Source organism: Pleurodeles waltl, chromosome 3_1 (assembly GCF_031143425.1).
Source record: "Pleurodeles waltl isolate 20211129_DDA chromosome 3_1, aPleWal1.hap1.20221129, whole genome shotgun sequence".
In the NCBI taxonomy this organism is placed as follows: Eukaryota; Metazoa; Chordata; class Amphibia; order Caudata; family Salamandridae; genus Pleurodeles; species Pleurodeles waltl.
Window position 1 is genome coordinate 1,886,567,217 of NC_090440.1, and position 26,266 is coordinate 1,886,593,482.

At 47.3% G+C, this 26,266-nt stretch overlaps 1 protein-coding gene across 2 annotated transcripts in view; it reads right to left on the reverse strand.

The window, feature by feature from the left end:
* PARD3B (par-3 family cell polarity regulator beta) overlaps positions 1-26,266 on the reverse strand; it is a 2,030,765-nt gene that overhangs the window by 121,443 nt on the left and 1,883,056 nt on the right. For both annotated transcript variants that reach the window (XM_069225990.1, XM_069225989.1), the window contains one exon: positions 8,268-8,347. In XM_069225990.1, the coding sequence (XP_069082091.1) occupies positions 8,268-8,347 (80 nt within the window). The remainder of the gene's footprint in view (positions 1-8,267; positions 8,348-26,266) is intronic.

A 26,266-nucleotide genomic window follows, 5' to 3' on the forward strand; every position in this document is an offset into this window, starting at 1 on the left:
GGGATGATCACCTGGTCCACCTATGGAAAGTTTTGGAGGCCCTGCAAAAGGCAGGCCTCACTATCAAGGCTTCAAAGTGCCAGATAGGGCAGGGTAAGGTGGTTTATCTGGACACCTTGTTGGTGGGGAACAGATTGCACCACTTCAGGGGAAAATCCAAACAATTATTGATTGGGTTCCCCCTACCACTCAGACTCAGGCGAGAGCCTTCCTAGGCCTCACTGGGTATTACAGGAGGTTCATTAAGAACTATGGCTCCATTGCAGCCCCTCTTAATGACCTCACATCCAAGAAAATGCCTAAAAAGGTATTATGGACAGCAAACTGTCAGAAAGCTTTTGAGGAGCTGAAGCAGGCCATGTGCTCTGCACCTGTCCTGAAAAGCCCTTGTTACTCTAAAAAAATTCTATGTCCAAACTGATGCATCTGAATTAGGAGTAGGGGCAGTCCTATCACAACTTAATTCTGAGGGCCAGGATCAACCTGTTGCTTTTATTAGTAGGAGGTTGACCCCTAGAGAAAAGCGTTGGTCTGCCATTGAGAAGGAGGCCTTTGCTGTGGTCTGGGCTCTGAAGAAGTTGAGGCCATACCTGTTTGGCACTCACTTCATTGTTCAGACAGACCACAAACCTCTACTTTGGCTAAAACAAATGAAAGGTGAAAATCCTAAATTGTTGAGGTGGTCCATATCCCTACAGGGAATGGACTATACAGTGGAACATAGACCTGGGAGTAGCCACTCCAATGCAGATGGACTCTCCAGATATTTCCACTTAGACAATGAAGACTCATCAGGTCATGGCTAGTCTTATTGTCCTTCGTTTGGGGGGGGGGGGTTGTGTAGGAACCATCCTGCCTGGCATTTTACCCCCATTTTTCACTGTATATATGTTGTTTTAGTTGTATGTGTCACTGGGACCCTGGTAACCCAGGGCCCCAGTGCTCATAAGTGTGCCTGAATGTGTTACCTGTGTAGTGACTAACTGTCTCACTGAGGCTCTGCTAATCAGAACCTCAGTGGTTATGCTCTCTCATTTCTTTCCAAATTGTCACTGACAGGCTAGTGACTATTTTTACCAATTTACATTGGCTTACTGGAAACACCCTTATAATTCCCTAGTATATGGTACTGAGGTACCCAGGGTATTGGGGTTCCAGGAGATCCCTATGGGCTGCAGCATTTCTTTTGCCACCCATAGGGAGCTCTGACAATTCTTACACAGGCCTGCCACTGCAGCCTGAGTGAAATAACGTCCACGTTATTTCACAGCCATTTTACACTGCACTTAAGTAACTTATAAGTCACCTATATGTCTAACCTTTACCTGGTAAAGGTTAGGTGCAAAGTTACTTAGTGTGAGGGCACCCTGGCACTAGCCAAGGTGCCCCCACATTGTTCAGAGCCAATTCCCTGAACTTTGTGAGTGCGGGGACACCATTACACGCGTGCACTACATATAGGTCACTACCTATATGTAGCTTCACAATGGTAACTCCGAATATGGCCATGTAACATGTCTATGATCATGGAATTGCCCCCTCTATGCCATCCTGGCATAGTTGGCACAATCCCATGATCCCAGTGGTCTGTAGCACAGACCCTGGTACTGCCAAACTGCCCTTCCTGGGGTTTCACTGCAGCTGCTGCTGATGCCAACCCCTCAGACAGGCATCTGCCCTCCTGGGGTCCAGCCAGGCCTGGCCCAGGATGGCAGAACAAAGAACTTCCTCTGAGAGAGGGTGTGACACCCTCTCCCTTTGGAAAATGGTGTGAAGGCAGGGGAGGAGTAGCCTCCCCCAGCCTCTGGAAATGCTTTGTTGGGCACAGATGTGCCCAATTCTGCATAAGCCAGTCTACACCGGTTCAGGGGACCCCTTAGCCCTGCTCTGGCGCGAAACTGGACAAAGGAAAGGGGAGTGACCACTCCCCTGACCTGCACCTCCCCTGGGAGGTGTCCAGAGCTCCTCCAGTGTGCTCCAGACCTCTGCCATCTTGGAAACAGAGGTGCTGCTGGCACACTGGACTGCTCTGAGTGGCCAGTGCCACCAGGTGACGTCAGAGACTCCTTCTGATAGGCTCCTTCAGGTGTTAGTAGCCTATCCTCTCTCCTAGGTAGCCAAACCCTCTTTTCTGGCTATTTAGGGTCTCTGTCTCTGGGGAAACTTTAGATAACGAATGCAAGAGCTCATCCGAGTTCCTCTGCATCTCTCTCTTCACCTTCTGCCAAGGAATCGACTGCTGACCGCGCTGGAAGCCTGCAAACCTGCAACATAGTAGCAAAGACGACTACTGCAACTCTGTAACGCTGATCCTGCCGCCTTCTCGACTGTTTTCCTGCTTGTGCATGCTGTGGGGGTAGTCTGCCTCCTCTCTGCACCAGAAGCTCCGAAGAAATCTCCCGTGGGTCGACGGAATCTTCCCCCTGCAACCGCAGGCACCAAAAAGCTGCATTACCGGTCCCTTGGGTCTCCTCTCAGCACGACGAGCGAGGTCCCTCGAATCCAGCGACTCTGTCCAAGTGACCCCCACAGTCCAGTGACTCTTCAGTCCAAGTTTGGTGGAGGTAAGTCCTTGCCTCACCTCGCTGGGCTGCATTGCTGGGAACCGCGACTTTTGCAGCTACTCCGGCCCCTGTGCACTTCCGGTGGAAATCCTTTGTGCACAGCCAAGCCTGGGTCCACGGCACTCTAACCTGCATTGCACGACTTTCTAAGTTGGTCTCCGGCGACGTGGGACTCCTTTGTGCGACTTCGGGTGAGCACCGTTTCACACATCCTCGTAGTGCCTGTTTCTGGCACTTCTCCGGGTGCTACCTGCTGCTGAGAGGGCTCCTTGTCTTGCTCGATGTCCCCTCTCTCTCCTGGTCCAATTTGCGACCTCCTGGTCCCTCCAGGGCCACAGCAGCGTCCAAAAACACTAACCGCACGATTTGCAGCTAGCAAGGCTTGTTGGCGTTCTTTCGGCGGGAAAACACTTCTGCACGACTCTCCACGGCGAGAGGGATCTGTCCACCAAAGGGGAAGTCTCTAGCCCTTTTCGTTTCTGCAGAAACCTCAGCTTCTTCTGTCCAGTAGAAGCTTCTTTGCACCCGCAGCTGGCATTTCCTGGGCATCTGCCCATCTCCGACTTGCTTGTGACTTTTGGACTTGGTCCCCTTGTTCCACAGGTACCCTAGATTGGAAATCCACAGTTGTTGCATTGTTGGTTTGTGTCTTTCCTGCATTATTCCTCTAACACAACTTCTTTGTCCTTAGGGGAACTTTAGTGCACTTTGCACTCACTTTTCAGGGTCTTGGGGAGGGTTATTTTTCTAACTCTCACTATTTTCTAATAGTCCCAGCGACCCTCTACAAGGTCACATAGGTTTGGGGTCCATTCGTGGTTCGCATTCCACTTTTGGAGTATATGGTTTGTGTTGCCCCTATCCCTATGTTTCCCCATTGCATCCTATTGTAACTATACATTGTTTGCACTGTTTTCTAAGACTATACTGCATATTTTTGCTATTGTGTATATATATCTTGTGTATATTTCCTATCCTCTCACTGAGGGTACACTCTAAGATACTTTGGCATATTGTCATAAAAATAAAGTACCTTTATTTTTAGTATAACTGTGTATTGTGTTTTCTTATTATATTGTGCATATGACACTAGGTGGTACTGTAGTAGCTTCACACGTCTCCTAGTTCAGCCTAAGCTGCTCTGCTAAGCTACCATTATCTATCAGCCTAAGCTGCTAGACACCCTATACACTAATAAGGGATAACTGGGCCTGGTGCAAGGTGCAAGTACCCCTTGGTACTCACTACAAGCCAGTCCAGCCTCCTACATTGACCATCTCCAGAAAATCTTTTGTCGCAGTTATTGTGTAGATTGAAGGACTGGATGGATGAGGCCTCAATTCTTTCACTCCTGCAGGCGGGGTTTAGATCAGGAATAAGTGCTATAAATCAATTTTTTTAGTTTCACCTCATTGTTTCGAGATATTTGAGGCAAGCAAGGGGATCACCTATATTTGGCCTTTGTGGACCTAAGGGCAGCCTTTGATTTGGTCCCTCGGCAGCTTCTATGGTCCACACTGGCGAATATGGATATTGAAAAAATGTATTGTATATTGTAATAAGACTTCATGGTAACACCACACCCCAGATGAGATGGGGGACGAATGGCAATCTTACAGAATGCATCCTGGTACATCAAGGAGTCCAACAGGGATGTGTCCTGGCACCATTTCTCTTCTTCTTGCATATATATGATGTTGTTGACATCTTGCATGAGTGTGTCTGTGATTCTCCGAAGTTGCCAGGTACTTCAATCCCTGCATTGTTATTTGCAGATGATACCCTTGATTTCTCGTTCACCGACTGGCTTCCAGGACGTTTTAAAGAAATGTGTTGATTTCTGTGAAGCCTGTGGCCTAGTGGTAAATACTACAAAGGCCAAAATTATGTTTTTTTTAATTGGCATAGATCATGTTAAGGATATTTAGTATGAAAGGGGATATGCTGCAGCAGGTTGATGCATTTGATTATTTAGGGATAGGGATTCATAAATCTACATATTGGAACTCCCATTAGGAGAAAAGTGGAATGGGGTTGTTACATGACCCTCAGCCATTATTAAGCGGGTTCAGAGGGCTAGGCGGAAATCTATTTCTCTTGCGGAAGAGATTTACAGGGCAAAGGCCCAGGCTGCTGCACTATATGGGGCAGAAGTGTGGGGGTATTCAAATGTTAGGGCCTTAGCAGTTAGAGAAAATCATTTTATAAGGTCACCATTTTCCCTCCCCCAGAGCAACCTGATTGTTCCATTATGTTTTGAATTAGGGTCTAAATGGGTGGAGGGATTTGTCAGCAGTAAGACCCCGGTGTACTGGGTTAAGCTATGGTCAAAAAAAGAGCTCCACCATTATCGGTTGGCTGTGGAGGAGGTGTTGAGCTTGAATAAAGCAAATACATTTCCTTGGTTTAGATTTGTTAAGTGTCATCTTTTTAATCTGGGCTTAGGGGAAAACTAGATATGCTCCAAAGTAATAGGCTCAGATGCCAGAGGCCGGATTATTACAGCCTTCTGGCAGCAGAACATTTTTTAGGTCCATCGCAAGGCTAAGCCAGGGAGTTTGGTGAAAGATTTTTTAGATTGAAAGCCACTCCCGGGGAAAGAGTCCTATATAGACGCTATTTATCCTCCAGTAGCTCATATGCTCTTTGTCAAATTTAGGTTGGGAAATATTTTAGTTAATGAATTTGTATGTGAATGGAATACTATGCCATCAAAATCATCTTTGTGTCAGTACTGTGGGAATGCCCGCGAGAACATAGAGCATATTATGTTTTTTTTGTCCAAGATAAAAAATGCCATGCCGATCCTGGATTAAACTCCTATGTATAAACATTGGTGTGGGACGATACCAAAAGGCCTACAGGATCCTGCGTTCGGACCTAGGCCAGCCTATTTTTTGTGGCGGGTGGCGGGGGGGTCAGCCGTTTTTTATATGCTGTTTGGCTGAACAGGAAGAAGGATGGGCTGAAGCTCTAAAGTGAGATAGTAGTGTGTTGTTATCTGATTTTATCATAATATTTTTATAGTATTTATGATGATTTTGTTTTTCTTCCTTTAATGTGATTTTTTTCTTTGTATTATTACTGTTTACTAGGTTTTATTGCATGTATAGGTAACTATGGAATAAGATGTTTGATACAATACAGGGAGCATTAAGGATACAGTTGGAATGCCACAATCATACTACATGCAACATATTACCCTGTTATGGCTTTTCCAGTTTAGTGTATGAATTGTAATTATGTTTTTTGTGTGTTTTATGGGTGACGCCCGAGGTACACGTAGAACTACTACTACAATGAGTGGAGGGTGGAAGCCCCTGTTCCAGAGAGTCAAGCCAAAGGCCATCGTGCCACAATAGGATGCCTATTTTTAAGCAAGGTAACTGACTCTGCAAAGCTGAGCTTTGTAATTTAGACCACATTCTCTACCCATGGGTAGCACAAAGGCATAGAAAATGGTAGCTTGGTCTCTTTTATGAGTCTTAAAATGATTTATGCTGCTTGCTACATTAATCACTTGGTTCCTTAGGCAGACATCAGATTTGCCAAGGTTCTCAGGTAGAAATTAAAGAGAAGATGTTCAAATTACTCTGCTTGTAGCTAAAAGGCAGTGATGCATTAGGCTGGGGTACTTGAGTTTTAAGGAGAGAAGCAAGTAATTGTGTTTCTTGTGAAAGGTAATGCTATACTCTCCATGGTCCTGATGAAGGTACTTAAGGCTGTCGGTCATAAGGAACATGCAATTGCACTGCAGTGCGCTGCGAGCTGGATTTCAAGCATGCAGTCTGATATAAGATCATGGATTTGTGATCTATTCTTAACTGTAGATCGCAGATACAGCAAATGATTATATAGTCTTGAGAAGTTACAGACTTATTTCCAGCTGGGACACCATACTCTTGAAACTAACAAAGAACATGGAGGACAAACCACCTTAGTTTGATACAATACAGGGAGCATTAAGGGTACAGTTGGAATGCCACATTCATACTACATACAACATATTACCCGTTATGGCTTTTCCAGTTAACCCCTCCCCCGACCTAAAGTAGCATGCAACAAGGTGGCAAAGCACCGCATTTTCATGAAGACCACAGCAGACCGTAACAGCTTATGTGAAAGGTCATCTCACAAACCCCCCCCAAAAATCACAGCAAATGTTACTAATCCATGATTCAGAGAAGAGAGGTTGATGACGCCCCTGTAGAAAATTCATTGTACAAATCTTACTGAGGCACTTAAAAAAAGCAAAGGAGTAGCCCTGGAAAAGGAAATTAATTACTGATGCTAAGCCCATGTTTTGTCTATTTCACCCGTGAAATGATTACCTTATGTATACCTTACGATTGAATGCAATATGGAAAATGTGACTTAAGGCCTGATTTAGAAGTCGGTGGCGTCACAAGTGTGATGGATATCCCGGCTGCCAAATTATGATCCTACTCTATCCTATGGGGATCATAACACAGCAGACAGGATATCCCTCACGTTTGTGACAGAGTATTCCCTCCGCCGACACCTAAATCAGGCCCTAAGTTTTAAAATGCTAAAACAAAAAAAGAACTAAATAGAGAAAAGAACTATCAGCAAAGCATTTAAAACAACTATATGCACCCCTCAATGCCAGATTTTAGGAAAGGTCATACTTTGCCTTCATATCTCTGAAACCTGCTTTGGGTGGAGTGGGGGGTCATGCTCCCTTCAGCCCTGAACTACTGCCAGCTGCTAAGGAGCCTACCATACAGATAACATTTTAAAGAGGGAGGCCAGGCACCTGAAGTGACTCAACCCTTACTCTGAGGCCTAACTCTCAAAGGTGCAGCAAGTGCAGTAACACCGGGACCCAGTGATGCACTTTCTCTAGTTTTTCACTACACAACTGGGTTTTGGGGGTGTCATGTATCTTACTTGCTTCTGTCATCCTTGCTATGAAACTGCCCTTAGTAAGGGCAATATGGATTGCTCTGTATTTTGATATTTTCCTGCTGTCCAACTGCAGGGGACTCTCTCTCTGTTGTCCTAGTTCCATTGCAGCAATGATGGCAGCTTAGTAAAAAAGGCGAACAGATAAACTGATACACAACTTAGTTCTAGCACCCAAGCTGTTGATGCATGGCAAGAAATGTGCAGCAGAAGGATGTGGAGGGAAAAAATGAAAGATGTCCCTTCAGAGGCAGCCAGAAATCTGTTCCTTGCAGAGCTCACCAACGAGGCAGGCCAGAGTGAAAAGGAGGACCTGCCAGCTGAATATGAACAGCGGCTGGGGGTGTTGGTAACTGAACCTCCCGCCCACACTTACCCTTTGCTGTTATTAATATTTACTGGCCTGTTGCCTCTGCAATAACAAAAGTAATCAAATGTTGTGGGTAGCTGGCTCAGAATGGAAACATTCATGCTACAGAAAGGGCAACCAAACAATGGCCTTTTTATTACTTCATGCTTCAAGGAGTAAGGATGTTCCAATGAAAACTTAAAAACTCGAGACACCAGTCAGGATAACCGGAAGAGACAGGCTTGGCTGTCAGGGTGTTTTGCAGTGCAGCTCCTACGTCACCCACCTGTAAAGGAGACTCCCCAAACGCTCACAAAGGAGATACAACAGCACCATAAACTACAACAGAACTGATGTGTGAATCAGCAAATCCCAGCTGCTCCCCTCCACACCCCAGCCCAGCATGCTATCCACTCCCCGCATGGTACCTGGGTAATGATGCATACTGGCGCTCCATGCCATCGAGACGCATACCGTGAGAACCTCCCTCCGGACCTTTTCCAGGGACCTATGGGAGGAGGAAAGGTGAAAGCAAGAGTAATTAGATATCAGGTGCACCACATACCGTAACTGCTTCCAGCACTTGTCAATCTCCCCACACTGCTCTGCGCGGCGTGCCAGACCGAGGCAAGGAACGCATTCAGAGGATACAAAACAATCACGTAGAGTGGGCCCTTCAACAGCTCTTTCTTTGTTTACAGAAACAGTTCCAAAGGAGAAGACACATGGCCTCAGATGTGTGCCGACTGCACCCAGACGGAGCTGGTGGCAACGGCAGGCCTTGTTTACTTTCCCCGACCACATGTCTCCGAATCAAAAGCGGACTCCTCAATGAATAGCTCCATTGTCTGGCTTTGCAGTGCACCTGCATCCTTAAAGTCATTATCAAGCTCAGATTCTCATTTATTTTGATTGCAATCTACTGCTCGAAATAGTAAAAGTAGGCATGTGGTAAAGGAGTATCAAAACTGTATCTGTGGAAAATACCAATTTATTTGTGATTGAAAACATGAACCGCTGTGCCCTTTTGCACTTTGTTTACATGTTTGACTCACTAGTACCCATTCACAATCCGGAAATGTATGCACAGTATGTTGAGATTCTCTAGTTTCTTTAGAATGCTGAAGTAATTAAGAACCACTTAGTTAGCCAGTTGTGCCGGGTTTACATCTCCGCAGTGTACTGTTCATTCATCCTTTCATTGTGGCCTGGATTGTTCTGTGACACTTTGCATTCAACATAAACCTTTCTCTTACTTTTTTTATCCTTTCCTTAGTACCTGTGCCAGGTCTGACTACCCAAGGAAGGCAGGACGAGCCTCCTACAATCAGCCCCACTGTGATTCACATATCTAGAGTAGAAATCTGGATCACCCATAAGTGAATGAATTGCTGTCCTGAAAGTGTCACTGGGGTGAAGGAAGAAAACTACAGGAAAGCCTTTCTAGAGAGAAAGACAGGACCAGCAAATCAGAAGAACCCCGCTAGCATCCTCTATGCTCCTTGTGATTGTCCCAGACAATCGAAAAACTACTTTTACCACAAGAATGGCTATAGATGTTGATGGAGCCCCCTACCCCCCCCCAAAAAAAAAAAAAATATGTAGCACTGAATGAGTGACACACATACACTTACTGGGTAGATCATGATGCACTCAAAAGTACTGGCAGTAGTCCATTGCATTTAACATCATAAACAGAGGTATTTTCCTTAGAGGCATCCATCAGTCAAAATTCAGAAAGGGATGTAATACAGACACAGTTATTCTGCAACTCATGGATGATGCTCATTGCCTCCTACATAGAGGGAGTACCTGCCTCTTTATCCTGCTACACATGACTGCAGCATTCAACAGAGTACATCACAAACTCCTTCTCGACATTCTTGAGAAGAAATTGAGGCTCAGAGGTAAAGTTCACAACTTGGTTCTCGTCATAACTGAATAATCACTTGCACTGAATCAAACTCAAGAGGTCACTATCAGATACAGCAAGTAACTCAAGGGCTTCAATATTATCTCCTACTATGTTCAATCCATACGTAGAACCACTAACTGAAATCCTGAACCAGTCAAACCTTTCCTACCACCTTTAAGCCAAGGACAAAAAACTTTACATGAAATACTCATACTCTCTCTACTGACACACATAAATCCCGCCACGAAAAGGGCAGATCTTCATCTCAAAATGTTTTCAAACGTCAAACTTGTAATTCCTAACCCTGACTCTAAACTGCTGGTTCAATCCTTTATCACATCCAGACTAGACTTTGGAAACACACTTCTCAGCAGCTGTCCCAAATTTCACCCTGTGCCTCTAACAGAATCCCCCAATGCTGCTGCAAGATTTATATCAGGATCACTCCTATCTTGTCCACCCTCATTTGGATAACTAAGGAAGCAAGATGAATATTCAAAACAGCCTGCATCATGCACACAGCCATTTAGAGCAGAACCTCAAAATAGCAGAGAAACCTACCAAACCCTTGGTACAGAACCCCGTGCTTCACTCCCCTACCTGAGACTGTGCCAGTCCTCCTGATCTAGTCTGTGTCTGGGATCCTTTTGTAGATAGATGTCTTGATGAACCTACTATATTATCTCATGCCAATCTTGGCTATCCCAGTGTAAACAGGAATGATTCAACCATTCATCACTGTCTGTTGTGTGCCTTGCTTTTTCTCACATGTAAATAGTATATGTTTATTTCTGTGGTAATTAGGGGGAGATGTCTTTCTTTGGCATGTACACTAGGCTACTGGTTTCTTTGTTCGTTGTACAGTGCCCTGAAACCATCGTCTCCAGTACGCACTATATAAAACGGCAATAATGAATAAGAATAAAATACAGCTATGCCCGGGGTTCAGACGAGAACAGTGCACTCTGCATATAATGCTTTCAGCCAACTTTCACCCTCTTCTCCATCTCATCAGCTATGGCTCCGCTGATGGCCCACGTGTTAAGAGCCTCGTTAAAACCAAGATATTATTCTTGTGCTGCTCTGTAAATCCACTGGGCTGGGCGACTGCTTTCACCGTTCCCTGCATTAGGAGCTATTCAATTCCACAGCCCTGCTACAATCAGCAGGTTTCTCTATAAAGCAATACTATTAAGGGAGCATTTACCCCTCACACCGCCCCTCCCTTTGTACAGACAAATTGCAAAAGGGGAAGATTAAATGCTTTTACACACAATTTTAACAATTCATGAGAAAAAGGGAAATAAATCAAACTGTCCTTTCGGGAAATGCTGCATAAAAAACAACAACAAATAGAATTTAAACTCCACTGATGCCAATTATTTATTGGGTGCAAATACCTGGGCGATCTGTGGCTCAGCTGTGTAATGCACTCTATGGTCTTCAGCTGACAATGGAGACCTTGTGGCAAAAAAAAGTCACAAGTGTGGCTTCAGGGCAGAAATCACACAGTGCCTTATCGAGTGCGGAGTCTTCGAGGTAATAGGATTACTTGTAGCAGAACTACATTCGCAGTTTGAGAATACCAAACCATAGGTTAACTTACTACAAGGTGTAAGTTTACCTTCATGAATCAGCCCCATATAGTTTGGTCGTTGGTACTTTCCCCTCTCAGCTCACCTGTCCTGTTTAGTACAGAGTTACCAAGTTGTCTGTCGGATATCCTGGAGTATTGCATCCCATACTGCTATGGGTCTCACAAAGTCCAGATTCCAGCCCTAAAATGTCCCTCACAATTTATTTTAGAGCGTGGGAACACCATCCAAGCATGTAAATTGCTGGGTGCCCACTGGCACAGCAGTGTACCTTGTGGGTCCTTTATCAATGGTTGGGTCACAGAAAACAAACTATACACGAAAAAAGTCCCTGTCTTTTTGACCCCTCACCCTCGGGGTACTCCTTCATGCCACATGGTTTTGCTGTCTGTCTTTTAAGCGAGTACGTTTGCACTGACACAAATCTTAGACTATATGGAGACACCATGGATTTTAGAATCCTTTCACCACTGACTTTCAAGCCCTAAGCTGACTTGCAACACATCACCAGATGGTGAAAGGAGGCTCACACTGCTGTAGAGGGATTTAGCTTATATTTTTTTTAAGGCCTATGAACTCCGGAATACACATAATTCACCACACAATGAAATTCATAATTTATGCTGTGCCATAATACACAAGCAACGGCAAAGCCAAAAGACCTCTCTTTCAGACCCATTGGCTTTGCCACTCTATTTTGGCGATGCTGTGTAGCATCAGCAAAAATAAATAATTTTGGCGATGCTGTGCACCACTGGTAACATATAAATAGGTGTGATAATGTGAAAGTGCACGTGTCATGATGCAGTCGGTGGTCAGGTCTGTTCCAAGATGACTAACTCCTCTTGGAGTGGGAAACAAAAACAAAATAATGTTTACTTGAGCAAAAGCATGTTTTTAAAACTAGAGCAAAAAAAAGTTTAAGGACTTTTTGGGGTTGGAGAGCAATGAAGAAGTGTATGGAGCGGAAGAGTTGAGGGAAGCAATGGGAAGTGGATGTGGAATCAACGAATAAACTTGAAATGGGGGAAAATAAAACAAATATTTTTAAAAAGTCTGGGAGAAGGAGGGAGCAACACACAGCACATGGCATGAGGCCGAATAGTTGAGGGGGCTATGCAAAACAAAGAACGCACACAGTGAAGAGAGGAACAAAACAAATTCAATCACATGCAATGCTAATAACATAAAAAATAGTTCCTTGAAAAATAGCAGCTGAAGATAAAAAATCACCGAGTCTACAGGATGGTAAAGGAGTTATACTCCAGGGAGGGATAACTTCAACTTGTCTATCTTGACAGGAACGTATTCCAACCAGCTCTGTACCATCCAGGGGCAGTGACCATTGATGGACACCTCAAAGGGAAAGAGTTCTGGCAAATCATTCTTAACCAGAAACCATACAGCTTAATGTCAGGCGAAAGAACACACCATTAATTTTGATTTTCATCCCTACTTCCAAACCGAATGACAAAGCAGAAAAATCAATTGCTGCAGCATCTCAAAACGAGGCAATGTTTCTATACACAGACAGTAGTAACTGATTAGTTGCAAGAACCTGTGGAATAACAAAACGGTAAATGTCTCACGTTCTTTGTCTTGCACCTTACCTGCATCCTCGGTTGAAATGTTTCACTCACTTGCCCATCACCTTGCTTTGGACCAATGAACATTTGCATATGTGTACAATGTAGATAATGCATAAACAAATGTACATACCTACTAGATATTTCCCTTTTGGTATAGGGCATAGCACTTGGGGTTAGCCTCAGTGATGTAGCTTCAGAGGGGGGTTTTGGGTGTTACACCCCCTGATAAATGTATCCTGCTGGGTACAGGTGCTACAAGTCGGGTATTGTGAGGTGTCGTCGGATTTCACTTGGGGTTTGTACACAGACAAAACATACGCGCGAACTACCGTCTCTTTTTAAAAGGTCTGAAAATTATTAAATAACATAATATTTATTTTCAAGTACTCCTAGCAATCTGCACTCCCCTCCCGTACTACTGCGCGTAAGCCCCCCTCGGGCCCTGTAGGGACCCGTGGAGAGCAGACGCAGTCTAGTCTCTCCACGGGGGCATTCGGGACAGGAAGTGACACACCAGGACAGGGATTGGCTGGGGCTAGGTGGGGGGAGGGTCTAATGGTGGGAGTATATAGGAGGAATGGGATTAGGGGGACGGCCTCTTCCGCGACAGCCTGCCGCGCTGTCATGAAGTTGGCTGTGGGGGTTTTTTCTTGTTCAATATTGTAAAGGTAGGGGGTGGATTACTAGGTTCTTGGAGGAACTCGCGGTGAGTGGGGGCTGCGCGGGCCGTGCCCCGCGATGTCGCCTGGCCAGCCAGGCAAATTTGCCCAGGCCTGTTTTGTGGGCCGGGCCTCGGGGGACAAGGAGCACTGGAAACATGGCGCAGCGCAAGGCGGAGAGGCGGCTGTACTGCGCGTCGTCCGCGGCTCAGGTGCGGGAACAATCGGTTTTCTGTGGGGCGGGTGTGGCTATTCACCCCCACCTGTTTTTTCACAAATTTGCACACCGCATGTTGTTCTTTCCTGGCCAGGCAGGCCGGCCAGGCAGGGCGTTTTTTCGGCAGGGCGGGGATAGCCCATTCACGCGGAGTAGGGCCCAGAGGTTGGGAGCGGACGGGGTGGGGTGGGGGGGGGGGGGGGGGGGGGAACTAGCAGGGCCCTGCCCAGTCTCAACTTTTATTGGTGGTGGGGGGAGGTGGGAAGCTGGGGAACTGGGGAGAGAGGTTACCCGTTAATACGCAGGCTGTAAGGGCATGTAAAGGTAGAGAGGAGAGGCATAGTGGGGTTTGTGTTTCCCCCCCCCAGGGGGTACCAAAGGAGATGGTTTGGGGTGCACCCCGGTGCAGGTCCCCCCCCTCTGGTTGAGCATGACAGCGGGCGGGGGGGAGTGGTGTGGCGGGGACAGCGGCAACTGTGGCGGTGGCCCCCCCCCACCCCCACCCCTCGTCCCCCTCGGGAGGGTGAAGGCAATGATCTGCGTGGCTGGCAGGGGACATCGGAGACAGTAGGGAGGTGGGCTCGGGTAGCCGGGGGCGGCAGGGGGCTAGTGGACAGGACAAGGAAAGGGGGGACGCTGGCGCCTTGGTCAAGAGGGCCTGAATTAGTCGGAGTAGTAGGAGGGGGTGCCGCATGAGGATCTTAGGAAGGGGCAGATGGCTGGAGCGGCCAAGGGGGCAGGCAGCGCGCAGGTAGTGCATGGCGCACACGGCCATGCAAGTCGACGAGAATCGAAGTCAGCTGTGGAGGCTGGCAGAAAGGTGGCGAAACCAACGGGGCGCAACACGGCCCTCGGACGTTGGCCCGAAGCACTAGAGGGGTCACCGGCGGCCTTCTCTACAACGTGGGAACGTGGACACCACACATATGGCACACGCCATCAGGGGTAAGGAGCTGGGGAGTGAGTGCTTGACGTATTTTCTGAAGGTGCTAGGGACACGTGTGTGGGAAAGACGATGATGTGGGGCAATTCATTTTGAGGTGGTGTAGAGGTTGAGAGGAAAGGGAGATTCATGAGTACGTGGGACTTTGAAGCGGGAAGGGGAAGGGGCGCAGGTGCGGCGTGACCCCCCCCCCTTTTGTCAGTTAATGTTTTGCAGAATGCCAAGATGGAAATAAGGAATTTTTTCGCAACGAGAATCGCGATTGCAAGGCAATGGTGGACACTGGAGCAGGCGCACAGTGGTGCCAGGTATGGTGAATTGGGGGTCCAGTGTGATACTTTGCTGGGTAGCTACGGTGCACTGCATGGCATATTGGGATGGGGGATTACTCCATACACGGAGTGCCTCGGTATAGGTGCAACACAGGTGGAGCGCCAGGAAGGGGGTAGTGGCCCAAGAGTAAAGAGTTACGAGTGGGGAGGGAGAGACGATATCGGTAAGGGAGACTGAAGGTGAGGAGACAGAGAAGGGGACACAGGTTAAAGCTCTTGTGCAGGGGTTGGACAAAGTTTTTGGTTTTTCATTTTGTGGAGTAAGCTAAAGATGAGGTTGCGGGGAAACAGGAAGGCGTTGATGTTGCGGGCTGCTTCCCAGGAAACAAAAAAAAAACAAAAAACAAAAAAACATTAAATTACATTGAACAATTAAAATAAAAATAATATATATAAAAATGGATGCATGGGTATGGTCCTGGCGCACTAGCTGAATGGGGGTCATCAACATCATTTCAGTTTGGGTCACTGGGGCCCGAGTTTTTGACGCTGGGGCTGACAAATTGCGGTCTGCACCAGAAGTGGCAGTTTCGGAAATGACGGAGTGCACAAAGAAAGGTCAAAGGGAAAACTTGGGAACATGCAAGTGAGGCAGTGGGTTGTGTGGTTTCCCTCACGAAAAGTGGTACTTCAGATTTGTACACACCCGTCATGGATGGGGAAGGCGTTGGTGAATGATTTCATCATCTGGGTGGAGACGCAGGTGGTACATGCGCTAGCGGATGAGGCTAATCGGCTCATTTTGGGGTGTGGCAGAGGCGATGAATGGGCTGAAGGCGACAGTTGAAGCGACTGTCGATTTGAATACTTATGGGGAGATACTGTTACAGTGCTGAGAATTGCTATTGGGGGGGGGGGGAAATATAGGGGGCAGGAGTGCTCATGGAATGTGTAATCCACTGTCCTTTCTCGGCAGCCTTTGGTTCATTTCTGATTGGTTTCCTTTCACAAGGGGAGTGGACACCGGTCGGGGCTGCACTGGTGAAATGATTTCTCTTTGAGGGATGGACACGGTTTTGGGGTTGGGGGCTTGAGATTTGCAGGTTTTCAAGCAGCTCACAAAAGGGAGTGGTGTTTCTGTTGGCTCCATGGCAGACAGAGGGTACCAGGGGGGGTACTGGCAATGGAGAATCAAACTGGACACAGTGGCCTTCACGGCAAGATGCCACGAGGCATGGCAGGGATTTTTCTGGGCACTATGCGGTGTAAGGAATTACTGCGATCAAATTATATGCGCATGGGGGGGACAAGGTACGTGGCAGCTGGGTGGGATTTGTTGAGATGCCGGGTGCATACTTTAATTTCCTAAGGGGCCGGAGGAAGGGTATACGGGTGTGGAACACGTTTCTAGCATGGTTTTACACAGGGTATACAGGGTTTTTGGCGAAAACAGGTACTGTATGGCAGGTGCGGATATTGCCTGATGCGACAGGGGCTGCTTGGGTGTTGGCCAATTTTGGGGATGTACGGTACAGCACGGCAATACGGCTGGAACCAAATTTGTTAAGACAGGAGTATGGTGTTCTAGAAGTTTTTTCACTGTTTGTGGTTTGGACAGAATGGGGAGAGAGGTTGGCCACTCGAACCATCAGCACATGTGTGCAATCTGAAGGTAGTGTTTTTTGTTGAACTGACAGAGGGCAAGGGACTTTAGGGTGCTGCATCTGCGGTGGTATTTTCTGCATGCTTCAGGGCTTTGCTCCACAAAATTTTCAAGGCAGCGCGCGTTTAGCTGCCGATGCACTGGATCGTTGGAGGTGGCAATAATTTTGGAAGCCTGGCTCAAGCAAGAACGAAGGCAGGTCAAGGTTTCTGGAGGAATTTTTGGGAACAGGGGCGTGGATGGTCATTAAGCGGGCCGAAGGGTCGTTAGCCCCACCCATGCAGAGAAGTTTCCCGCTTGACATGGTTGGTTTTTCAGATTTGGTAGGTTTGTGACGGGGCAATTTGGGGACTGCTGAGCCGTACTTGGAAAGGGAGGGTTTACGTGGTTTTGTCTTGGGGTTGGAAGGGTTTCCCGCACGTCACAAGGGTGGACAAGTGGACAGGTGTTTTCCATGGGCATTTTGGTTTACAATGCTATCCCGTTGAGAACGATATTGTGGAAAGGTTGATGGGGTTTAAAAAAAAAAAAAAAAAAGAAAGGACCTGGGGTAGGGAACAGCGGTGAACAAGGTTTATTGCGTTTGTCCACCGGTTTGAAATTGTACGTATTGCCAATATGCTGGTTGGGTGCACTGGAAGTGGCATGGTCAGCTTCGGCAGGGTAGATAGGTTTGGGGCTCATATGGGAGTTTAGGAGTTGACGATTGGAGGGAAGTCGGTTAGCAGGTGTGGGGGGGGTTAGTTGAGTGGCGGTTGGCGGGATAATTGGTATTTTTGGTATATATATATATATATATATATATATATATATATTTAAAAAAATAAAATAAAATAATAATATAATAATAAATGGGGGGCCAGGGAAGCAGACATGGGGAGCACAGAGGGAGTTGCAGCAGCATGGCTGGTATGTGAATGGGGGACAGTTTCGGGACGCACAGGGTGACGTGAGGGAAGGAAGCTGTTTGTCGGGCAAAAGGGGAAATATATTATGCATTTCCATTTGATGGCGGTCTTGAGGGTGGCATTGTCTGGGTTAGGCAGTAGGCCAATTGTCTGCGTGTTTTTTCATTTATGTGGAGCAGCCACGGTGGCAGACAGTTTAGGTTGGCACTGGTTTTCCTTCTGGTGGGTTGGGGTGGTGGTAAAACGCAGTGTCCGTCAGGTGGGGGGCATGAGCAGTGAGAGTCAAGGCAAGAGGTATAAGGGCATGGTAGCGGAAGCAGAGGGGGGGGGTTTGTGATAGTCTACCTTTAAACTATGGTGCTTCTTTGCAGATTAGTCCACCATTAAACTATGTTTTCTTTGCAGGATACATAAGTGGCCCCGGGTAAGCGGACGTGGTTCCATTGCATTGAGCATCATCAGTCATGTGCGAGAGGGGATATATGCAGAGGGGCAACTTTACAGAGGTTTGCTGGACCTTTGGGGTGGCCATCACAACATTTTTGTGGGAGGAAAGAGCAACATGGAGTGGGGAAGCTTGCATTCCTTGGATGCCTATTAGGCCAACATGGGGGCTGTATGGACAATTTGGTTACACCTGGGGATAATGGCCTGGTACGGCTCCCTGGGGCTCACCCTACGGCAACACATGCAACGGGGCATAGCGTATGTTGCCCAGAATGGGCATGGAATTTGTGTTGTCTGGACTAAGCGGTCCTCAAAAGAAGATGGTGAGGGGCAATGAAACATACCCACGAAAGGGGCTTGGAGGAAGATCAATCTGGCTATGAAGGTTTTTGGTTGGGATTCATTACATGAGTGATGGAATGCAAGGGCATTTATGGTGAAGGAAGCGGGCACTCCACAGATGACGGGTGCATTTTTTCTGAAGACGGGGAATGCATATTACATTATGGTAATGTGTCAAAATCAACAAAAAAAAAAAAAAAAAAAAAAAAAAGAAAAGAAAATGATGAGCTGAACGGCTTAAGGTTGCAGTGTTACTGTGGGTTCGCTGGTGGGGCAGCAAAACGCCCAAGAGGGGTTTCTGCTGGGTGGCAGTAGATGGGGGAGGGTGGAGAGCCAGATGCGGGCCTGGCCACCCTTCCACGGGGAGAAGAAGAAACAGGTGAAGGATGACAGAGTGGGGGATGCCCGAGACAGGCAGGGGACGGAAGGAAAAGAGGGATTTGTGGGGGAATGCATGTGGATGCTGGAACGGAGGCAAGATTGGAGGAATGAAGTAAAAAGGAAGAATGGGGAGAGTTCAAAGGGGGAGGTTGAAAGGTCGATAAGTTGAAGTTACAGTGGATATCAATGTTATGTTATGTTTGCAATCCTGTCCTAATAAATGGCCTTTTACACTAATAAGTGAGTGTCGACTATTATGTCCCGATGTAGGGACCCGTGGAGAGCAGACGCAGTCTAGTCTCTCCACGGGGGCATTCGGGACAGGAAGTGACACACCAGGACAGGGATTGGCTGGGGCTAGGTGGGGGGAGGGTCTAATGGTGGGAGTATATAGGAGGAATGGGATTAGGGGGACGGCCTCTTCCGCGACAGCCTGCCGCGCTGTCATGAAGTTGGCCACCCACCCGCCCTACATAGGGAATAAGGTAAAGTGAATGGGGGCTAGGGTGATGGGGCAAGAGCAAAGGGGGGAGCATGCCAGAGTTGGGGCAGGTTTGCACAGTGGTAGCAGTAGATGGGGGAGGGTGGAGAGCCAGATGCGGGCCTGGCCACCCTTCCACGGGGAGAAGAAGAAACAGGTGAAGGATGACAGAGTGGGGGATGCCCGAGACAGGCAGGGGACGGAAGGAAAAGAGGGATTTGTGGGGGAATGCATGTGGATGCTGGAACGGAGGCAAGATTGGAGGAATGAAGTAAAAAGGAAGAATGGGGAGAGTTCAAAGGGGGAGGTTGAAAGGTCGATAAGTTGAAGTTACAGTGGATATCAATGTTATGTTATGTTTGCAATCCTGTCCTAATAAATGGCCTTTTACACTAATAAGTGAGTGTCGACTATTATGTCCCGATGCTTCTCATATCATAACTTTTAACACGCGTGATTGTTGGAAATTTTGAAGATCGCACCCCACACCCAAACTTAGTGCTGAAGCTACGCCCTTGGTTGGCCTCTTTCGAGGCCCCCCCTTGTACAATGGATAATGACACCACAGTACGGAGAGAGATAGTAATTTGGCCAGAATCATACAATGTGGTCAGGAGGAGACGTCAGGATTAGGCCCCCTGCTGTCACGGTTATCAAACTCTCTCTAAACAAGAAGATACCTACAACTACTCAGGAGGCACAAAGGAACAAATCGCTTTGTCAAGATGTGAGAAAAGGCAGGAAAAACTTGCGAAGGGACCGGAAATAAATCGGTTTGCACCAGAGGCAGTGAATAGTCAGAAAGCAGCCCGCGCGACAACCTTCTTGACACAGTTGTCAGCATTCCAGCTCTCCTCGTGAGCAAGAAATCCGTTTACAAACCAGGGTGGCTGGTAACTGGGCGCCATTATATGGAGGAAGCCATGCATGTTACTGGCCATGCCTCAATGCATCTAAAATGCGGTCCCAGTATGTCATGAGAAGTGCCGTGTGCACTGCACTCAGTGTGATGGCTGCATGCTCCAGTGGGGCACTTTTGTGATGTATTACAGTGGCGGCGCCGCGTCAGTTGCAAACGGCCATCTGTAAGGGAGGTGAGGGAGGGGCGTAAGGGGTACCGTCGACCGTCGACCATCTTCTCGGCGGGCTTCTGCGGCGAGCCAGGCGGCTAGATGCGTTTCATGCCTCCCAGGCATTTAAGGAGATGGATGGACTGTAGCTAAGCCCCCTGCCTGCTGTGATCCAGGGAGGCAAGTAAGTTTGGCCCGGAGTCTATTTTGGGGGAGGGGAGGGGGTCTTGCACTGTGCTGGCAAGCTCGAGAAACGATTGGCGATGCGCAGCTTGTACAAAGGGAGTCAACATTTCTACGGTATTATCATCGAACACATGCCCTCTTTTGTGCTTTAGAAAATCACAAAGAAAAGCGCCAACAGTGCAACGCTAAACAATATCTCCCACCGAGCCAGTCAGGCTATGCTGATGCGTCTGCGTTCAAATATTTCTTCAAATAACAGAGGGATGCCTGGTGACAGACGAGCTCACAATATCGTATCATTTCTCTCTCTCAGAGGCAAAGAAACACAGTCAGAAAAAGCCAGTCAAAAGATAAAACCCCTGAAATATTCGTTTTCTGATTGCTTTTTTGCAAAGAACACGAAAAGGGCAACTTGTGCTCGCTCTGTTTGTGTGTTCGAAGACGTGGTTGCTATAGAAACCGGGAGCGTGGCTACGGTTTTACTTGGGGTTTGACGGGTTTCTCTGTACCCTGGATTACCCCAGACTTCTATGACATTTGTGATGCATTTTGGATAAGTCCCGGGGAAGGCAAATAATAATGATCAAATAATTAAAAACATGGACTCCAAAATATAACTGTTATTTGAGCTCAGCGCAATCTCAGTTCGCTCTATAGGAACAGACAGTTACTGGGTTTGATACAAGTAAAAGTATGTTCACTCTGTGCAACAAACTGCGCATGTGAACACAAACCAGAATATTTATGCCAGGTTGTAACACAGATTCTACCTAGACTCCAGCTTCATACTTTACATTCAGCGTCTTTGCTGGCTATGTGCTCTAGACTGTTTTCCCTACAGTTTGTTTTAGGAGATGTTTCCACACATTCAAAGCTCTTGCGAGGTGCCAGATGATAAGGTGTGGCACGGAGGGCATTTTCAGACCCATGCAGGTGGCATCTGGAGTCAAGGACAATGACAGCACAAAGAAGTGCCTTCTTGTTCACAGTTTTTTTTTTTTGTTGGTTGTGCCTTACATCTTGCGTCATCAAGCAAAGGCAGCCACAATCGAGTATTGCATGCATTGGTTTGTGAGGAAGAACTTGTGAGGAAGAACTTGTAAGGCGCGTATATGCTCGAAGGCGTCTTGGCACTAGCGTGTGCCATAAACCCCACCTGAGAGAACCTAATAAGAAAGTTAACACGAGAAAAGCCAGGTTTTAAGCTGTTTTCTAAATTGTGATAGGTTAGACTGGGCTCTGACCTGAAAGGGCAAAGGGTTCCACACTTTGCAGTTGGAGAAGCTTCTGCCCTCCCAGCGAGCCTTATTGTTTCTGGGGATAGCCACCTTTTTGGCTGAGGAGGACTGAAGGATAGGACTGGGAACATGCCAAAGAAAGATCTGTTGGAAATATTTGGGGGCCAGCCTCACGGAGGGCTTTATATGCCACGCATAAAGCTTTGAAATTAACCCGCTCACGGATTGGCAGCCAATGAAGGTTAGTGATGGCTTGAGGAATAGAGCTAAATTTAGGAATTTTCATAAGTAGAGGAGAGGCCGCATTTTGGAGAGACCAGAGTTTTCTCAACAGACATTGTTGGAAGCCAAAATAAAGAGCGTTGCAATTGGCAATCATGGAGCTGACTAAGGAAATGATTACCGTTTTCTGGAGCTCCAGAGGAATGGAGGGTATCACCTTTTTCAAAACTTTTAACAAGAAAAAAACAAGATAACGTGAACTGGTTGATTTGTTCAGAAAAATATCCTTTTCCATGGAAGAGGACACCTAAATGTCAATCTGTTTTTGTTTGTAGTTATCACTGAATGCATCAGAGCAGCATAAAGCAATAGCAACCTGTCTGCAATGCAAACAGAAACTCAACACAGACATCCCACACAAAAGTGTGTATTTATTCAGAATTACATAGTTTGCAGAATTTCTGGCTCTCGTTCCCTGTACAGTGCCCGCTCAGTCTCTGCCTGCATTAGCTGCTGAAGCTGGCAACTCACAAGCGTTGGCATACATGTGGACACCTGGTGTAATATCCTTGAGGAAGACTCGCCCTTCGAAGGGATAAGAAACAGAAAATTAGACTAAAAAATTGTGAGAATAGGGAGTATGGGGTATAGAAAGCATCGCAAATATCCACAGCCACCAACAAGTCAACTTGCATAGAATTTTGCTACCTTTGCTCATTTGTTGCAGCTCTTGTGATAAACCGCATGCCTCTAGTTTTTATGTCAACTAAAAATTACTCAGGGCCAATGCTACTTTGCAACCACCCATAGCTCATGGATAAAAACAAGGTCTAGAGAGAGGAAAATAATTAATAACAGGTTGCTTCATGTTGGTATTAGATGGGAAACTGGAGCAGGGACAGGTTCTGTACAGTCTCCAACACTCAGTGATAACTCCATTAGAAACTGGTGTTTTCTTGGTCTGCATATTACATTTCGCTGAGCAGGGGGATCAAAGTCTGTTGCATGCACCAGGATCAGAGTCCGTCACATGCACCAGGGTCAGAGTCCGTCACATGCACCAGGGTCAGAGTCTGCCGCATGCACTGAGATCAGAGTTCATACCACACACTGGTTTCAGAGTCTGTTGCACACACTGGGATCAGAGTCTACTGCATGAACTGGGATGACAGTCTGTCGCATGCACTGGGATCACAGTCTACTGCATGCCCTGGAATCAGAGTCTATTGCAGACATCGGGATGAGAGTCTATCGCATGCACTGGGATCAGAGTCTATTGCATGCACTGGGATCAGAGGTTGTCACACACTGGGATTAGAGTCTGTTGCATGCACTGGTATCAGTGTCCATCACATGGGCCAGGATCAGAGTTTACTGAATGCACTGAGATCAGAGCCTGTATCACGTACTGGGATCAGAGTCTGTCACTTGCACCAGGATCAGAGTCTACCGAATGTCTGATAGAACACCACATGCGGGAACTGCGCATGCGTTAGCGCGGTCAGAACGATCACAGCGTTATTCCCACACACGTTTACACCGATTTGTCATTGCAAAAGCATGCCTAGTAAAGGCATGTGTGGGAATGGCATGAGTGGTTCTATCATGCCCCCCCACCCTAAGGCCCAAAAGTACCACACCCCTAATACTTAAACTACCTCGACCCCCCATCCGCCCTAAAAACAAAACTAGCCAACACCCCTTTCCCGCCCCTAAAAACAAAATTACCCTGACCCCCCACCCCTAAAAACGGAACTACCCGAGCCCTAAAACCTTGCCCGGCCCCCTCATCCTATAAACAACCGACGCTCCCACCAGCCCTAAAACAAAAGTACTCGACCCTCCACCCCCAAAATCAAAACTACCCGACCCCGCCCCTAAAAACAAAACTACCCTGATCCCCCCACTCTGCCCCTAAAAACTGAACAACCCCAACACCCCCCACCCAGCCTGAGCCCTAAAACCTTCCCCAACCCCCCACCTGCCCTAGAAACAAAACTAACCCTACCCCCATCTGACCTAAAAACAAAACTACCTCAACCCCGCCCCTAAAAACAAAACTACCCCTACACCCGCCTATAAATACTGAACTACCAGACACCCCCACCCACCCTGAGCCCTAAAACCTTCCCGACCCCCCACCCTATAAACAACTGACCCTCCCCTACAGCCCTAAAAACAAAACTACCCCAACCCCCACCTCCAAAAACCAAACTACCCGACCCCCCACCTGCTCCTAAAAACAAAACTACCCAGCCCCAGCCCCCCACCCGCCCCTAAAAATAAAACTAACCCAACCCCACCACCCCACCCCCTATAAACTGAAATACCCCAACACCCCCCACCCACCCTGAGCCCTAAAAACAACCAATCCCCCACCCACCCTAAAAACAAAACTACCTGACCCCCCTCACCCCTACAAACAAAACTACCCCCACCCCCCCAAAAAATAGCCCAACCCCACCACCCCAAGCCCTTAATTCACCCCACCCCTAAAAACTACCCCCAACCCTGCCCCATCCCCACTTACCTGATCACGCCCTCTCCTGATCTACCCTAAAAAAAAAAAGCCAAACACCCCCACCTAAAAAAAAAAATAGCCAACCCCTCCACCCCATGCTCTTTATCCACCCCACTCCTAAACACAACCCCCAATCCTGTGCGACCTACCACCCTAAGCCCTACCCTTAAAAAAAAAAAAAAAACCTAAAAAAAAATAGACCAACCCCCTCACCCCAAGCACTTTTTCCACCCCAACCCTAAAAACTACCCCCAACCCTGCCCGAACCCCACATACCTGACAGCGTCCTCTCCGGATCCACTCTGCCTTAACCACGCATATGCGCAGTTCAGCACATGCGTGGTTAAGGCAGAGAAAAAGGCAGTTGTTCTGGCAAGCGTGGTTACGCTTGCGTGGGAAACGTCTGCGTTGTGCCCAACATGTTGTTCAGGACATTTCCCAAATCTACCGCATGCACTGGGATCAGAGTCTGTTGCAAGCACTGGTATTAGTGTCTGTTGCAAGCACTGGTATCAGTGTCCATCACATGGACCAGGATCAGAGTCTACTGCATGCACTGAGTCTAGAGTGCATATCATGCACTGGGATCAGTCTGTCACTTGCACCAGAGACTTCTGCATGTACTGCTATCGTTTCTGCCTCTTCTGTCATTTGTTCCCGGCTTTTCTGCTGTGTCACCTGTGGAAAGTGAACTGACACAACTAGAAATACTAGGTAATGCCACCGAAGATCTGCAAGGAGGAGAATATATTATAATATGATGTAGGATGGGAAAGCCCACTACATCACAATACAATCGCAACTTCGAGTAATCAGAGCATCGCCACATCACACGAGCACGTTTAGCAGCAGCAAAACAGCACCATTTTTTAACCATTATAATTATTTTATGAGACCACCCTCAGTCTGGCAAAGAAGTGATGTCACTGAATATTTTTGTTTTCACAATGAATAAATTAAAGCTATTAATACATGATTTCCTCAGCTTGAAGCACGTGAGTGCAGCAGGACGGATCACAGAAGGCTTGATATCAGGAAGTTAGGGGAGAAGGAGAAACACACAAGCAAACTTTGACAGGCAAAATTAACACATGGGAGGGAAGCGGATGTTATGCTCTGTGCGCACAGAAATTAGCACCTTGGGTCAAATGATTACATGCTTATTGACTAAAGCCTTTAGTAAATTTGCTTACTATAACTAGAATTTTAAGGTTAGCGCTGTCTGGGTCTCATGATAGGTAAATCTATTTCGAGAGGTCTAAAATGGTGTGCACTGTTGCTCAAACACACTGAATAGGTAATACAAATCTTATGGTAAGGTTGACTTCAGCAGGGCTCTGTCATCCGCATTATTATGAAGACTTCTGAAGGAGGTGTTCTGTGATGCAGGGCAATAAAGTGAGATTGCTGACAAAATATTGGTCTTCATCAGTGACGCAGGTAATGACTCTCGATGTTACACGGGGCTTTAAGTAGGATGAAAACGTGTGTGGGGGGGGTCCTGAGCAGGGGGCGCGCACCAAAGCATAGCGTGCCCCCAGGAAAGGTGCGGGCCGGATCGGACCGGTTCCGGGTGGCAGCCCAACGGTGGCCGCTTGCAAAATTTGAAAATCGCGAACCGATTGGTTGAAGGGGGTGTGGTGGGGGCCCTGGGGCGACCAGCAGGGACAGCCACAACTGGCTTAAAAGGGGACTCAAGTCCCTTGTGGGTCAGGTTGTTTACTTGACCCTGGCTGCCCCTGACGATCGGTGCACACCTCCAGAGGACTGGAGGAATT